Consider the following 17,341-nt stretch of genomic DNA (forward strand, 5'->3'; position numbering starts at 1 on the left):
TTTGTTCATTGACCAATAAGATGTGTCAGAGCTCTAGCACGTGCTCCTCCAGGACATCCGACCCGCAGGTGACATGGAATGGACACTTTCTTACCAAGAGTTAGCGATTTAGTGTTGTTGCTGTGGTCGGGTTTCTTATAACTATATGTATAGTCAATGGGATCTGTGTGTCTGTTAACACTCCCGGACTTTGCGGTATCTACCCAGGTAAGACGACGGTCGTCATACTTGTTTCAAGGTTAGCTATTACAAACCTGCTAACTAACTAGCATTGTCGAACTGACAAGACAAATGGCGTTATCAACCTTACATCTCATTGTTACCGACACAATACTATTGACATCATCCTCTGATTTAGGATTTTTGGAGATCCATTTCATACGTTAGGTATAGTTCAGACGGGTTCTGAATTGACAGGACTCCTTATTTACAAAGAGACACATGACTGCCAACGCTGCAACGTCACCATTTAAGTGTCACCTGGACAGGTCCATCAACAGATTGGACCTGTAATCGTTGTAATATACCTCGTTCTGTTCTCGCGAAGAATACTGGTCTGATTCCTTTTGAAATCGTTTTAATGCAATTGTGTATCCAGATGTACTATTCTACAAATGTATTAACACAGTAAACTTACTGAGGCCCAGTGTTATTTACTCGGCATTTTACTGCATACAATAACATATGTGGAGATAACCTGCAATATCCAATGCATAAATCACCCTACATCTGAGCAATTAACTCTGCTGGAACATAGTGTTCTTAAGAGTTGTTGTGCTTGTACGTTTATCGCGATAAACAGCATTGAGGCAATGGAATATTTTTGATGGACTAGATTAACCCATAAACAACAAAAATAATGCATGTATAAATATCTGATCCATGACAATGCCTTAACAACCTGATCTAGCCTTGGGAAGATACCTATTATATATAATTGGTCAGGAACCACATTCTGTAACCATAAGAAATGCAGATATATAACTGAATTACTGTTTTAGTGCTCTGTTAGTTGCTTTCATGCACACCTTTCTGGTAAGCCTAACTGTTGTTCTTGGCAACTGCTGTCCTTGGCAGCAGATGTCTTTATTCCAGACTAGGATTTAAAAAAGTTTTGCACCTTGTGATTAACAAAAACAGCAATGTTCTGTAGCCATCTACAACGGCTTCAGTTGAACAGAAGGAAGTAGCTTTATTCTGTACTTCACCTGAGAAACTTAAATGGTCTTTTTGATAAACATGTAATTTTAGTATACTGGCATACAATGGCAGATTGTAACCCTTGGATATAGGTATTGTGTGTTCATTAGGCCATCATTTGATTGTGAATAACGTTGTTGTATTTTAAGCGCTATCTATTGGTCTTTGAAATAGTTCTCCTGATCCTTAGCACATGTATTGGTTTCCTTGATATTATTTTTTTTTTTTAAGCAATAAATGCATCAGGCTACGTTGGTGAATAATTCTTATTTCAGTTTATATTTCAGACTGCTACAAACTGGGTTTTTGTTTTATGAACATTCTGGCACAGTATCTGACCGCTGGGAGTGTTCTTTAAAGTGTCTGTTTGGGTGGAGACGTAGATCTAATGTGATTACTTGCCCTGTTGGGTGTAGATTGTGTGTCCTGTTGTTCGTTGGGGGGTTTCCTTTTTTAAACTGATTAATTTGGTTTAACCAATATCATCATTGCCACAGTTGGTTGATCTTAAAATAAAAAAAGATATTTGGGATTGTGATAGTAATTGTAACTCTATTTTTTCTCTATGCAAGTACTGGATAGAGGATTTTTGAATGGCTTCATGCTCTTCAACATTAAAGGTTAACACAACTGAGTAAAAGCTAATAATAGGGCCTGATGCATTACAAGATGGTTACATAACACAATACAGAATTTACACACCAGCTGCTGTACATAATAGTCTTTGTGTGATCTGGGGAGATGTGATACTTTAATTAAAGTTGATTTTTTTTTTTACTATTAACATGGTAAAAAAGTTACCCGTTGCCTGGCCTTTCATCTCCCGACCGAATGTCTGGTGCTCCAAATTTGCGTTATTGGAGAGGGAGAGAGCCAGAGAGAGGGTGTTAAATTGATATTAAGGATATCCATGCTTGTGAAAGACAGACTTTTGATAGTTATGTTTCTGCTACATGAGTTTGATATTACTATACCACATTCTTTGTGAAAAAGCTAACACCATGTCGTCGATGATGTTGTTATTCTTCCTGCGCCGGGGATGGTTCATCGGCATACATAGCCTATGGGAAGTGGGAGAACGGAAATTCTGTTAAGGTAGACCGGGTTACCGCTACTATTCATGACCCTTTCTCAGCCTAGTGTATTCATCATCTTGTAGTGAAGTTTATTGTATTATGTACTTCACTAAAGTTGTTAACTACTGTAACTAGGCGTGTGTGTGTGTGTGTGTGTGTGTGTGTGTGTGACTGTGACTGTGACTGTGACTGTGACTGTGATTGTGTGTGTGTTATAGCAATCATGGTTCACTGTGTTTATGATTTATTACATTTCCATTTGGTCATATAGCAGACACCTTTATCATAAAGCGATTTACAAGTGACGCTGAGAACAATAGTGTGTGTGTGTGACCCTGGGGAGGGACTAATCCTGTGCTGTTCTGTGTCCTGCCTCAGGTTGTGTTTTCAGTCATGTGATTACATCGTCACATGACAAGGTCCCGTCTGCACATGTTGTAACAGAGTTCATAGCATGCAGTTAATGAATGGAATTGTTTTGTTGCATAGGATTTCTTGGGTTTAATCTGAGAATTTGGATGCGTTTTAAAGTATGCGGGTGCAGAGGACAATCAAAGAGTAGATACATGGTGAAAGGGAAACCTGGACGACGACGGGTCTCGTGAAGAGGCTGTCAATCAAACAGTGAAGCATTTTTAGAAGACACAGAAGTGAGCCTTTTGGCAAAATCTGCTGTTTACGTAACCTAGAGAGGAACAAATGTGACCTCTGAACGACAATAATGATTAGTCACTTACGTCTGCAGAGAAGATTGTCAATTCATTCTCACAAGATCACCCGCCTCACTTTTGTCTTGCCTTCTGACATGGTGTTGTTCTGGTCATACAATAGCTGTTTTCTTATTGCAGGACTTTGATATTTTTCCCTTAGTAGGGATCCTCCTGCCTGCCTAGATGAAGGAAAACCAAGAAGGAGACCTCCTGGAAGGTGAGTGCCTATGATAACAGAAATCAGACACGCAACAGCAGCAAAGGCCTCCATTATGTGCTTGAGACCATCCACACCTCACCGCAAAAGCCGCTTGCAGTATAGTTTGTGATTGTGTCTTTTCCCTGTTCAAGGCGTAAGTTCTAGGTCCAAAATATTGAGTTGTATGGGGTTGTTTTACAGTCTCCTGGTAAATCACGGCAGAAGACGAAATGGAGGCAGCAGACAGTCGCTTACGCTTTCTCATTAATCCCAATTTAATTATTTACATTTTTATCAACACTTTCGAGTGTTTTTATGACGCTTACTTAACAAAACCAAACATATTGTCTGTGAAATGTCAACGCCAAAACTTTGTTCAAACCTGACTGTCTATGTATCTGGAGGAAATTGTGGGGGATTTAGAGGAAGTGTAGAATCATTCAACCAAACAGTTGCAGTCCAAGGTAATTCATTTTTAGCTTGAGGAAGTCTGTGTGTCAACTGCAATTTAATATATAACCTTTGAATGCCATGGGAAGACTGGGTAGCAGCAGGAACCCAATGAATCTGTCAACTCAGAAAGAAGAAGGCATAGGGACACACTGACTTCTTAACCTCAACAATAATACAATACTCTGAATAATAAGAATTGACCACGGTTAATAAAATATTGCATATCGCATATCATGTGGTAGGCTTTTGGAGAAGCTTGCCCTGATACCGGCCCTACCAGTATTTGTATTTATGCTGGTATTTAGCATCTGTTCCATCTAACGGTTTATCTCTTTCATCTCAGATGACTTCCCGCAGAATAATGGGGAAGTGTCAGCGGGTCAGTACAGCACCGTCTCCCCTCCTGGCTCCCCCACTGACCAGGAGGAGCCCTTCTCCACCTACTTTGCGGAGAAGGTGGCTATTCCAGAGGATGCCAACCAGGTATGAATGTAGGCCGTGGTTAAGGCCCAGTCCCATTTCTACCCCTTACCCCTTCCCCTTACCCCTCCCCCTTACCCCTCCCCCTTGTTTTGAAGGGGTAAGAGGAAGGGGTAAGGGGTAGAAATGGGATTGGGCCTAAGGCCCAATCCCATTTCTTCCTTTTGAAAATCACTTACGCCTTAATGCCACTTACGCCTTAATTTATATATGTGTTGGTCTTAAAAAGGTTTTAAAAAGTCTTAAATTTGACTTTAAAAATGATGCAAGAACCATGCCCTAGAGAATAATAATGGCAGAGGATGGACTGGACCGACAAGTCATATTATCCAACTAGTGCAGTAGAAATTATTTAAATTAAGCCATTTGGGCTTTTTGGGAGTTGTACACATGTTTACATGACGTTAAATGTGTAAATTCCTTCCAGACATTCAGTTTCCGTAAACTGTGGGCCTTCACGGGGCCCGGCTTCCTGATGAGCATCGCCTACTTGGACCCGGGCAACATCGAGTCAGACCTTCAGTCCGGAGCTAAAGCAGGCTTCAAGGTGACTAGAACATCGTCAGCCAGCACATCTACAATGTGGTCCTTCTCTTGGATGACACTCTAACCTGGCCGTGCTGCCGTGTCGTCCCCCCCTCCCCCAGCTCCTGTGGGTACTCCTGGGAGCCACCATCATCGGGCTGCTCTTGCAGAGGCTGGCTGCACGCCTGGGGGTCGTGACTGGAATGCACTTGGCTGAAGTGTGCAATCGCCAGTATCCCACTGTGAGTACTACAATCAGCATCCCTGCACTCGCACTGTTCTGTTCTCACGTGCACCCATACTGAATCGTGCCCTCCAAACGGTGATGCGACCGGCACATAAATCTGGTTTGAACCACATGTAAAATACAAAAGTATGCTTTGATTGTTTCTAATCCAAACTTTGGGTGATCAACCTTTTTCGTCACAGACAGGACAATTAACTTATCTGGGGGTCATTTACATAAATGGTTAAAAAAATAGTATTATGGCTTTTTGGTTTTTAAGGGCTAAATCCAAAAGTCTTAAGGTGTCTGGCATCCTAAGTCTATCACATTAATAATAATGCAACTAATGCAGTTTTGCTATTGCACCAGCTCTGTCTTTCTGTGTCTATATTATTATCAGCATAATTTTCTCTCTTAGGTTCCACGTATAATCCTTTGGCTCATGGTGGAGCTGGCCATTATCGGCTCAGACATGCAGGAGGTTATAGGCTGTGCCATAGCTTTTCACCTTCTGTCTGTGGGCAGGTAAGATGCCTTCCTCTGTGCTTATTTGTCTCTGTTTGTGTGTTTGTATGTGATTATTAAATCTGTTCTGTTAAACCAACAGAATTCCTCTGTGGGCGGGCGTCCTCATCACGATAGTTGACACATTTGTCTTCCTCTTTCTAGACAAGTATGGTATGTGACTGGGACCCACCTCGATTAAATGCCAAGCTTGGGAAACTGCTTAAAAATACAGAAGTGGTGTTTCTAAAATGGTAACCAACAATGGTTTCTTTTGATAGGCTTAAGGAAGCTTGAAGCGTTCTTTGGTGTGCTCATCACTATCATGGCCATTAGTTTTGGTTACGAGGTAAGCGCCTCCTCCATGTTTTCTCTTCTACAATCACTTCCAGACCTCAGATGGTGTTCGGGCTGCTCATTCCTTCACCGATCTTCTCTGTTCTGCAGTATGTGCTGGTGAAGCCGGACCAGCTGGAGGTGATGAAGGGGATGTTCATACCGTACTGTAAGGACTGTGGTACCATCCAGCTGGAGCAGGCGGTGGGCATAGTGGGGGCCGTCATCATGCCCCACAACATCTATCTGCACTCGGCTCTCGTCAAGGTAGAAACTCCTCATTGAATGAATGAGGTTGTAGCATAATCTATCAGTGGGGTAGGGTGTTTGTCTCCCAGACCGTTCCGGATCCAATCCCTAATGTCTGCTGATTACCTGTAGGCATCGTTGAGCAAGATGCCTGAACTTCGGGCATTTTTCAACCTGGACCCTGTTTTTCCATTATGTTGTATCTCGGGGAGTCAGAACAACATTTTTGTAATTATAATGAGTAAATGCAGCACACGTGTTCCGTCATCCAGCCCCAGAGTAAGGCAATGGTACCCCGTCAATGTATGCCACCTGGAGCTTGTTTTAGAGCAAGACTTTTCCTTGGGTGAGATCTATAATCCAAATCTGAGTCTGTCGATGCCATAACTAACACTTTCAGAGGACGTACATTGCCGGATGCTATTGCCCAAAAATTGATGTCTGTATGAGTCCCCGAGAATAGTGGAAAATAAAATACCCTCACTATTATGGAAACTATCTTTCTCCTTCTCTAAATGTCGCAGTCTCGTCAAATCGACCGCAGTAACAAGAATGAGGTGAAGGAAGCCAACAAGTACTACTTCATCGAGGCCACGATCGCCCTCTTCATTTCGTTCCTCATCAACGTCTTCGTGGTGGCCGTGTTTGCTCAGGCCTTCTACAACAAGACCAACATGGAAGTGGTGTGTGTACAGTGTTGTCAAACCACTGCTTGAGATCATCTCCAGTCCAGATCAGTTTTACGCATCTCAAATTTGTCATTGACGGCATTCCTCTTTTGCAGAATTTAGCTTGCAATGGTTCAAGCTTCCCCTATGACAATCTGTTTCCCCACGACAACAGAACACTGGAGGTCGATATTTACAAAGGGGTAAGTCATCTCCATAATAAACAATATGTACAGCTCAGTGATCAGAACGTGGTGCCAAAGAGGCACCACGTTCTGATCTAGGCCTTAAATTTAGAGGTTTAACATAACCGGACCCAAAACACGACCGAGTAGGGCCCGGCCCCATGAATGCAGCCGATGAGACGGGCCAGTACCGGGCTCAGACAGACCGTGTATGTGCCCGGGTTTGGTCGGGCTTCTTTCTTTGGACCCGATCTAAGCTCTACTTAATGTCTTTTTTTACATAATATTGATTAACACAAGTTTTTTTACTTTATTATGAACCAATGCAAATGAATTGATCAGATTAGGGGAAAAAGGAGAAATTAGTTTAAAGAACGTGCGTTGGCCTCAACCTACCTCTGTGTTTCCAGGGGGTGGTGCTGGGCTGTTTCTTTGGCCCCGTCGCCCTCTATATCTGGGCTGTCGGGATCCTCGCTGCTGGACAGAGCTCCACCATGACCGGGACCTACTCCGGACAGTTTGTGATGGAGGTAGGGCTGTTGACTGCTTCTGGTTGCTATGTGAGGGAACATTGTCACGACAACAGTTGGAAAGGCTTTCCCTTGCCACAAGACTGTTGATAACCCTGTGCAGGAAATAGGGCCCTCGGACTGGCTTCACAGGCAGACATGTTAACGAGCCCTCAGAGTCGCCACCCTGCTGCCCCAGCGCGATGCGTCTGCTTGGCCTAGTTAACGTTTGGCTCCGAGGCTTGGCTCTTACCCAGCCCTGACCTCAGCTGCACACACTAGGGCCCCGACATGCCCGTTCATTAGGGGTTGGAAAAATAATAGATTCTTCGATGCATCGCAATTCTCGCTAGAACGATTCTGTCTCGATGCAGAAAAATTAATAATCAAAAAAAAAAAAATCAAAAAAAAAAAAAAAAAAAAAAAAAAAAAAAAATATATATATATATATATATATAGAAAAAAAAAGTTTTTTTTGGCCTGCTGCCACATTCTGTCCGCCAGAGAGGGATAATTTTTGTAATTTTAAAATCATTGAATTTATCTTCAGTGTGTATTGGCCAATGTGATTTGTCTTGACACGATTGCGATTCAGCCTACGCATAGCATGCGTGCAAACTCACAGCCAGACACAAGAACTCCTTCTAATTCAAGAGCAGCTTTTCCTTTAAAGACATAGAAAAGAAAGATTAGAAATAAAATAAAACTGAAACCGATTTTTTGCATGCTTCCATTGTGTTATAATGCAAGCTGCATTGATTATTGCATTGTTCATAGAAAGTCATATTTGTGACAAAAGCTTTCTCTCTTATGAAATATTAGATAAGTTAATTCATCTGTTGATGTCTTTAATGATCATCACAAAAGTAGGAAGTGATTAGCAAACTCTGAGTAGCAAACCCAGATATATATATATATATACAGGTGCTGGTCAAATTATTAGAATATCATGAAAAAGTTGATTTATTTCAGTAATTATATTCAGAACGTGAAACTTACATATTATATCAATTCATTACACACAGAGTGATATATTTGAAATGTTTATTTCTTTTAATTTGTATGATTAGTACTGACAATTACTGAAAATCCCAAATTCAGTATCTCAGAAAATTAGAATATTAGTTACGACTAGTACAAAAAATGTTTTTTTAGAAATGTGGGCCAACTGAAAAGTATGAACATGGAAAGTTTCAGCATGTATGGCAATCAATACTTAGTTGCAGCTCCTTTTGCCTGAATTGCTGCAGCAATACGGCGTGGCATGGAGTCGACCAGTCTGTTGCACTCCTCAGGTGTTATGAGAGCCCAGGTTGCTTTAATAGTGGCCTTCAGCTCTTCAGCATTGTTGGGTCTGGCATCTCGCATCTTCCGCTTCACAATACCCCATAGGTTTTCTATGGGGTTAAGGTCAGGTGAGTTTGCAGGCCAATCAAGAAGAGGGATACCATGGTCCTTAAACCAGGTACTGGTAGATTTGGCACTGTGTGCAGGTGCCAAGTCATGTTGGAAAATGAAATCGTCACCTCCATAAAGTTGGTCCGCGGCAGGCAGCATAAAGTGTTCTAAAACTTCCTGGTAGACTGCTGCATTGACCCTGGACCTCAGGAAACACAGTGGACCAACAGCAGCAGATGACATGGCACCCCAGACCATTACTGACTGTGGAAATTTTACACTGGACTTCAGGCAACGTGGATTCTGTGCCTCTCCTGTCTTCCTCCAGACTCTGGGACCTTGATTTCCAAAGGAGATACAAAATTTACTTTCATCTGAAAACATAACTTTGGACCACTCAGCAGCAGTCCAGTCCTTTTTGTCTTGAGCCCAGGCGAGACGCTTTTGACGTTGTCTCTTATTCAAGAGTGGCTTTACACGAGGAATGCGACAGCTGAAGCCCATATCTTGCATACGTCGGTGTGTGGTGCTTCTTGAAGCACTGACTCCAGCTACAGTCCACTCTTTGTGGATCTCCCCCACATTTTTGAATCGGTTTTGTTTGACAATCCTCTCCAGGGCGCGTTTATCCCTCTTGCTTGTACACTCTTTTCTACCACATCTTTTTCTTCCCTTCGCCTCTCTATTAATGTGCTTGGACACAGAGCTCTGGGAACATCCAACCTCTTTGGCAATGACCTTTTGTGTCTTGCCCTCCTTCTTTAAAGTATCAATGGTCATCTTTTGGACAGTTGTCAAGTCAGCAGTCTTTCCCATGATTGTGTGTCATACAGAATCAAAACGAGAGACCATTTAAAGGCTTTTCCAGGTGTTTTGAGTTAGTTAGCTAATTAGAGTGTGGCACCAGGTGTCTTCAATATCTGACCTTTTCACCATATTCTAATTTTCTGAGATGTTGAATTTAGGGTTTTCATTGGTTGTCAGCTATAATCATCTTCTTTTTGGCAAAAAACACTTATAATGTATCAGTCTGTTTGGAATGAATGTATACATTCTACAGGTTTGACTTTCTAAATGGAATTAATGAAATAAATCAACTTTTTCATGATATTCTAATAATATGACCAGCACCTGTATGTATGTATGTATGTATGTGTATATATATATATATATATATATATATATATATATATTTTTTATTTATTTTTTTTTTTATTTATTTTGAAAATCACGCATGGAAATGTACATAAAAAAAATTGTTGCATCAAGATGCATCGATAATCGCTTCAGAATCGAATCGTTGACCTCATAATCCGAATCGAATCGTGAGGTGCCAAGAGATTCCCACCCCTACCATTCATGTCCATACATGGTTTCCAAAACACGAATTAGTCCATCTGTGTGTATTTGATGCTGTGTGTTTCGGTGTCATGGTACTTAATGCTTGTTTGTGGGAATAAGGGTTTTGTAATAGCAGTGTTTTTGTTTTTTAGTTTTTTAAGGCTTTTCTTAAATAAACGTTGTTGTTGTTGTTTTCCTCCAGGGCTTCCTGAACCTGAAATGGTCACGATTTGCTCGGGTGCTGCTCACCCGATCCATCGCCATCACGCCCACGCTGCTGGTGGCCATCTTCCAGGATATCACAAAGTTGACGGGGATGAACGACTTCCTGAACGTGCTGCAGAGCCTGCAGGTCAGCAGGGGGGGGCGGGAGCAGGGCCGTGAGGACGAGGCCAGGGTTCCTCTGCCTCCCTTATGGGGAACACTAAAGACACGCTAGACCCTTGGGTTTTAAACGCCTTTCATTCAGCACCAGAAATGCAATGACCTCTGGTTAAATACACTTGTTGAGTTATTGATTGATGAAACTAATAATTCAATTTTTTGATTTTCTAGGCTCAGACACTTTTTATATTGTATATGTTTTATTATTTTGTGGACATATTTTGTGTTGTTGCTTCTCCAAATATGTCTTATCAATGTTTTCGCACAACATTTGTTGCCTCAATGCACCTTGCTTTAATCCCCTAATTTTGGCACATTTTATAAAAAATATATATAAAACCCATTGTCTTCTTTCTCAACAGTTACCGTTTGCGTTGATCCCAATATTGACCTTCACCAGTCTCGAATCCATAATGAACGACTTTGTGAATGGATTGTAAGTGTATTATTATACAAATATTTTCACGACATTGATTACCATCAGTCATTCTTTGTATACGACCTTGGTCAGCTTTGACCCGGACCTAGACTACGAGTCAATCTCAAAACGCTGACGTTGTCCCTAACCTTCCTCTTGTCTTCAGGGCATGGAAGATCACTGGGGGATGCATCATCCTGATGGTGTGTGCCATCAACATGTACTTTGTGATTGTGTACGTGACCAGCCTGGCCAGCGTTTGGCTATACGTGCTGGCAGCCATCGTCTCCATAGCCTACCTCTGCTTCGTCTGCTACCTGGTAGGTGGACCCTCGTGTTAATGGATGCAAACATGGAAACATGAACGGAGGGTTGCTTTTCAGCTTGACCTCCTTTTTATCGTACCTAGTATCTCCCTCGAAACTTGGGTCTACACTTGTGTTTGACATTTCAAAAAAGCTTTAGAAGATTCTGCAGCCTATAACTACAAGTTAACGTTACCTATAATAGATGTTTTGTAGAGAAACTAAACACGGTAATAAAAACAATGCTTTCTGATGTTTAATGCATGCTCCTGTCCTCTCTTGTGTTTAGGGGTGGCTCTGTTTAATTGCCTTGGGGGTTTCCTGTCTGGACTTTGGCAGCAGGGTAAGCAATAATCCTGCTGTATTCATAGAGGAGCGCCCTGAATATGATACTTAGATGTGGGTCGAAAAAAAACCAACCTCTGTGCCAACCAGCATTCCTTCAGTTTCTGGAAGGGGATTGAACCTTGCAAAAACGTGACTTGTTGTATACAATAATTTGACACGCGTCTAATTCTAAGAAGATTCTTTGTGTGTGTTTTTGGTACGAACCAAATCAGTATTTACAGGAAAGAAAAGCTGTGTACACAGTTGGATTCATCTTTTAGTTCTATTTTTCCAGAATTAAAGGTTTTTGTATTGGGTTGAGTGACAATAAATTGCCTTTTGATTTAATCTTTTTTTTTTAATGTTCAGACTTCAGAAGTCATGGATCATAGTACTAATATCTATCATAATCCAACTGCCACGTCCACCAAGAAGTCAAGCCTATGTTACGTGTAACACTCATTGAAACCTTTTTTTTATGTGCAACTACTGTACTGGAAGCTTGCTTTATACAGAATATCATAGCTTGGGACGTACTGTATTTGACCTCAACAGATGGTACAGTATTGGTATCGACAAATATGGTGGCATTTGCCACCTTGAGACACTTCTTGGCAAGTATTCAAAGTAAAGACTTGAATGTCATTAGTGGTGAAAGAATTATTATTTATATTTAAATGTTTTATTTTTGCCTACTAATCCTGATATTTTGATAAAACACTGTAATCCCCTCTTGGTAAGGTCACCAGTCATTCATCAGCAGTATTGCATGTGCATGTGGACCTGTGTCACTGTTGTCTCACAGCTTTTCAGCGTGGGGTTTCCTCGCACACAGAAGGACACGCATGTAGGGGCGCCTGTCGCGGTGCTCAGGTTCCCGTTAAAGTTAGCGTCTTCTATTCTTAGGCCCCACATAAATCCTCATGATAGCGCATCCTTCAATCCCCATACTAGCCAATGCTATTTGCACGTTTTAGCCTGATTGACTTCACTCCATGAATTAACAAGTTTTTACACATACCTGCAGATAATGTGACGCATCTATTTGAGCACCAGCGAGACTCTTTAAATGACATGTGAACCAGATTCATAACATGGTGTCAATTCTGTCTGACCTCTTAAATAATAATAATGGCCCATACTTTGTGGTCGGTCAGATGCCAGCACAATTACAGTTTGTGAATACAGTCCTTATTTAACGCACAACACAATCTTTTATTCAATGTTTTTTGTTATGGGTTCCCATCTGAATATGGTGGAGCAGAGACCAGTTCATGTTGCCCATACTGGTAGCTCTTACTGGTTTCTACTTTTTCCACAATATCCACCATTATTGAATATCCTTAGCATTATATTGCTAAGGATATTCTTTATTTTTAGATGTTTCGCGTCATTTAACATTGTCTATGTAATTTTAGTCATTTTACAGCATCAAGTCGATTTGAATGTTTTGGTGAACAAAAGGCCAGCGTAAATTATTCTTTAATGTTTTGTCCTTTTTTGTTAAGAGTTGAACTGCTGTCATCAGTGCCTTCTGTGAAATAATGACACAAGATATTGAGTGTCCCTTTAATGAGTTGTCTCAATGCACATTCTGTAGGCCAATGTAGTGTTCTGTAGCCTAAAGTCAACTATTGCTGTCTATAACCAACTGAAGTCGTCGTCGTCGTCGTCGTCTGTCCTTTGATACTTGCTTAAGTACGCCAATGCGCCATGTATCCGTATGAATAAACAAGAGGATATATGGAGACTCGTGGTGTCTTGTGTCTTGGTATACCTTTTGGCGAAGTAATTCTATGTTTTCCTTTTTAGAAGTCAGAGCCACGGTAGTATGATTACTTTGTACTTTTGTTTGCAAGAGTAGCATGGTTTATACTGAATTAATCTCACCACCTGTATTTACTTACATTGCAAGCTGGCAAATTCTTCTGAAAAGGATGTCTCTGCAGTAAGTAAGATACTCTAATAATCAAAGATCCAAGTAAAATTTGCATCTGCATTTTACCTCAGGATTATCTTGAATAGATACTTTTACAGTTCTATACCCTATACCCAAGTTTATATTGTGAACTGACTAAGGTAAACTTACTTGTCTGTGAGAAATCAGCCAATGTTTTGGGGTATACTTTGGATGTTTTCACCTGTCAGGTGAGCATACCCAATGCCTATTTTTTTTTTTGTAATCACAACATCAGCCATTTGATTACAAGTAATAATCATTCTGGCCTAACTCCAATCCAACAAATTTCTCTTTTGTACTAAACAAATTGATTGTAAATCTATCATCAGCCTTAGTGTGGACAATCCCCCCCCTTCCTCCTGATCGTAAAAAAAAAAAAAATTGACAAAGATTTCCCTGCTATCCAATATCCGATACAGGGCTGCATTGGACATGTACAGGGCACAGAGGGTGGCTGCTGCTGCTGATTTACCCTCAAGTGCTTAAAATATGGAAGCTGGAGATCGGAATCCATTTGAGCCTGCAAAAAAACACCCCTCTTGCATGTATTTTTTTGTAGGAGTTCGCAAAGTTGAATGTGCAGTTTATCTTACATTAACATACACTCAATGAATAACCCCCTTTTTATTTTCTTCTAGGTTCGGCTGGGATTGTCAGGCCACACTGACCTCTACTTATTGAACGATATGGATGCTAATTCCGTGTCTGAACAGTAGGGAGAGATGTAGAGATACACTCCGCAGCATCCCATGCTTCTTGGCTGTGCCATCCTCTGCTAATGTATAGGTGTGAGTGAGAGGGAGCGAGAGAGCAAATGAGAGATAGCATTGGAAGGAGTTCATGCCCAGGAGTTTACTACAAGAGCTTTCAAAGTAAGAATGTGCCTTATGGATTCCCATCCATCCCGTCACTTTACCCACTTAATCCTGCTGAAGGGGAGGGGTGGAGCCTATCCCAGTTGTCTGTGGGCAACAAGGCTGGAGGATTGCCAGTCCATTGCAGTCCTTTCGTGCATGGGTCTCCAATCAGCCTAACCCTTGTGTCTTTGGTGGTGGGAGGAAACCAGAGTATCCACAGGTGACCAACGATTAAGAGTAACCAAGAGAGAGAAGATCCAACTCCACCAACCAACATGCAGGGCTCCAGCTGGGAATCCAACTTGAGTCTCTGCAGCTGTGAAACAAAAGTGCTATCCATTGAGTCAACTCACACCACAGAGAATAGTAGATCAGACGGGTTGTGCCATGTGGGTCATTTTCTTATTATTGTCCCATTGTCTGTTTATTTTGATATGAGAATATTACATGAGGTGTGTAATAACTGTACAGCAAAGCCATTTTTTTTATGAATATCCAAATATGGGCATCCCTCACCAAGCCCGGAGCCTCTCCATTGTGAATGAAAGCAACAGATTTTTATTGTGATGAACTTCGGTGCTGCAATTGCGTTCCAACTGGCTGGCATTGAGCACTTCAAAATAGCACCATGGACGGCATATCTTTGGAAATCAATCTGCATCACATGGCAAATAAGTTAATATTAACAACGAAAATAACCGTAAATAATCCCAATGACCATTTAATGTTTAGCGTGGTTCCTGATACTTGTCCAGTAATTCACATTATTCCTTGAGTAGCGACCACCTTCTTTCTTCCCTATTCTCAATATAAACATGGTGACATTCGTGATTTGTTGTATTTTTTAAACAAAACTAAGTTGCATCATGTGGTGTATTCCGGTACGATTCCATCCACAAGCCTTATTTTAAGTGAGTTAAATTTATGTTCATTCTTAACTAAATTATACGTTTTGTTTGTCAAATTATGTTATTAATTATATCTGCACTTTTCTGCAGTTGTCATTTAAAAAAAAAAACTTTAAATGGGAATAATTTTTTAAGGAACTATTGATTGAGTTGATATAAATTGGGATAAGCAAGTAGCAATACATTTCTAAGGAATTGTTAAGAAAAACATATTAACCCAGAGAGTGAGTCTTCAGGGAGTCCATTCTTTTTTTTTAATACATTTCCTTTTCAAGTTTGAATTTTTTTATGAATTCCTTTTGTGTTGTTACTTTTTTCTTATGCTTTTATTTTTTATTTTTTATAGAAAGCGTGATGTGTAGTTGTACATTATCAGAAAACCCCCAAAAGTATATCTCCATTCACAACAATTTACCAGGTCAATTATTGGATGAGTAGTCGGCCGCTGCTGCTGTTTTGAATTAGGTTAATGGCATTATAGCAATGTTAAGTGCAAATTACACAGGGCACATTTTTGTTTAGTTAACAAAATTTAAATAATATTAAGAAAAAACTTCTGTCTTCAGATATTTATCAATTCATCTTATATTTACAGTCAAATGTTTCCACACGAGTGCAGCAGTGAACACTCAGAGCCGTCGTTGACAATGAATTTGATTTAAAAGTTAACAGCCATTTAGAAACATTGCTCTTAGAAATATTCAAGTGGATATGTAACAATCTTAACGTAAAAGCAAGATGTAATGAGTGTTTTAACTCAGTTTTGTATTGGATATAAATGATTAGCCTAAGGTCAGTAGAAATTATAAAGTTTCTATCATTTTGTTTTAAATCAAAGGGCCATATTTTTCATTATTTATTAATAGTAAAAAAAGGAATACAAGATTACAACTGCCTTTAATCTTTGTCCTACATGGCTTGAGATTCTTTATAGTAAAGTCCAATAAGTAAAAGAAATGAAAAGACCAAATTTAAAATGTTTTATGGTTTTACAGATGCTTACACCATGTGTTTATCTTGGTTAACTGAAATGTGCATAAAACCAGCAATACAACCGAAAAGAAATCTGAAATAAAACCAAATATTTGTACATGATTGTATCATTTCTTCCATAATTAGCTACTTCTCATCATTCACTGACATCTCCTTCTGCCAAATCCTCGTTGGTAGCTGGTATGAAGTCTGGTACCAGTGCCTTGGACCCGCTCCCCATTAACCCTCTAAAGGCCTGCCTCCCTACGCCCACCTTTCACCAGAAATGTCCACGTCTTCTGGTTACGTCCCATCCACCTTAAAGCTAGCCGCAGTCACCCCCATACTCGAAAACATGGACTCCCAAGTCCCCCAATAACTGCACATCCCTCTCCTGGTCCCACTCCTACCTCTCCAAGAGACATCAATGCATCTCGATAATCAACTGCAAATCAACAATAGCTCCTTTCACTTATGGTGTCCCTCAGGTTTCGTTGCTTGGTCCCCTTCTCTTCATCTTTTACGTGCTCCCTCTCAGACAGATCCGCCGGCATTGCCTCCAGTTTTACGGTTATGCCGATGATACTCTCCTATGCCCTCAGATATACTACGCCCTCGCCAACAGTACAACACTGCTGCCACTCATTGTACCTTTGCTACCTGCCTAATTGACATTCAAATATGAATGGAAAAGCAACTTTCTGAAACTAAAGTGCAATAGATCAGAGATTGTAATCCTTGTCCCAGACTACCTTACCCGCCCCCCTCAGGAATTCACACTCCATATCGATGGCTCCACTGTCACTCCATACAACCGAATCCGTGACCTTGGAGTCATCATTGACCCCAACCTCTCCTTCCTGCCCCATGTCATCCACATTACCAAAACAGCCTTCCACCTCTGTAACATTCCCCTTCAACAAGCCTCACTGTAAATGACTGCTGCAGAAACACCATCATGTATGTAACATCCAGGCCCGACTACTGCAACAGTAGCTTCAATGGTACCACTAACTAATTCCTTAATAAACTCAAGTATGTACAAAACTCTGCCGCCCGCCTTCTTACCAGTACCTGCTCAACTAAACACATCAACCCAGTCCTCCGTGACCTCCACTGGCTCCTGGTTAAACATAGGATCAACTCCAACA

The 17,341-nt window shown here is 40.8% G+C and overlaps 1 protein-coding gene across 5 annotated transcripts; it reads left to right on the forward strand.

Annotated features, from left to right (window-relative positions):
* Positions 1 to 37: 37 nt before the first annotated feature.
* On the forward strand, positions 38 to 16,308 carry LOC115557718 (natural resistance-associated macrophage protein 2). Of its 5 annotated transcripts, none has more exons than XM_030375779.1 (17): positions 38 to 207; positions 3,125 to 3,203; positions 3,982 to 4,121; positions 4,546 to 4,665; positions 4,766 to 4,885; positions 5,288 to 5,394; positions 5,477 to 5,547; positions 5,655 to 5,722; positions 5,821 to 5,976; positions 6,483 to 6,641; positions 6,743 to 6,829; positions 7,222 to 7,341; positions 10,262 to 10,411; positions 10,806 to 10,879; positions 11,028 to 11,181; positions 11,456 to 11,509; positions 14,092 to 16,308. In XM_030375779.1, exons 2-17 carry the CDS (start codon positions 3,170 to 3,172, stop codon positions 14,167 to 14,169), a joined length of 1,692 nt encoding a protein of 563 aa, XP_030231639.1. In that variant the 5' UTR covers positions 38 to 207; positions 3,125 to 3,169; the 3' UTR covers positions 14,170 to 16,308. The 5 variants fall into 5 exon arrangements, with proteins under 5 accessions (XP_030231639.1, XP_030231641.1, XP_030231643.1 ...); XM_030375781.1 differs by having other exon boundaries at positions 3,147 to 3,203; XM_030375783.1 differs by lacking the exon at positions 14,092 to 16,308 and adding an exon at positions 13,409 to 13,819.
* The last annotated feature ends 1,033 nt before the right edge of the window (positions 16,309 to 17,341 follow it).

This window comes from Gadus morhua, chromosome 13 (genome assembly GCF_902167405.1).
Source record: "Gadus morhua chromosome 13, gadMor3.0, whole genome shotgun sequence".
Classification (NCBI taxonomy): domain Eukaryota; kingdom Metazoa; phylum Chordata; class Actinopteri; order Gadiformes; family Gadidae; genus Gadus; species Gadus morhua.

What these genes read in the sequence shown, in the direction of transcription:
- LOC115557718 (XM_030375779.1), top strand. Translation starts at nt 3,170, where the DNA reads ATGAAGGAAAACCAAGAAGGAGACCTCCTGGAAG. An exon ending in CCTCTTTCTAGACAAGTATG is followed by an intron (nt 5,548 to 5,654) that starts GTATGTGACTGG and finishes TTCTTTTGATAG; the next exon opens with GCTTAAGGAAGCTTGAAGCG. An exon ending in AACGACTTTGTGAATGGATT is followed by an intron (nt 10,880 to 11,027) that starts GTAAGTGTATTA and finishes TCTTGTCTTCAG; the next exon opens with GGCATGGAAGATCACTGGGG.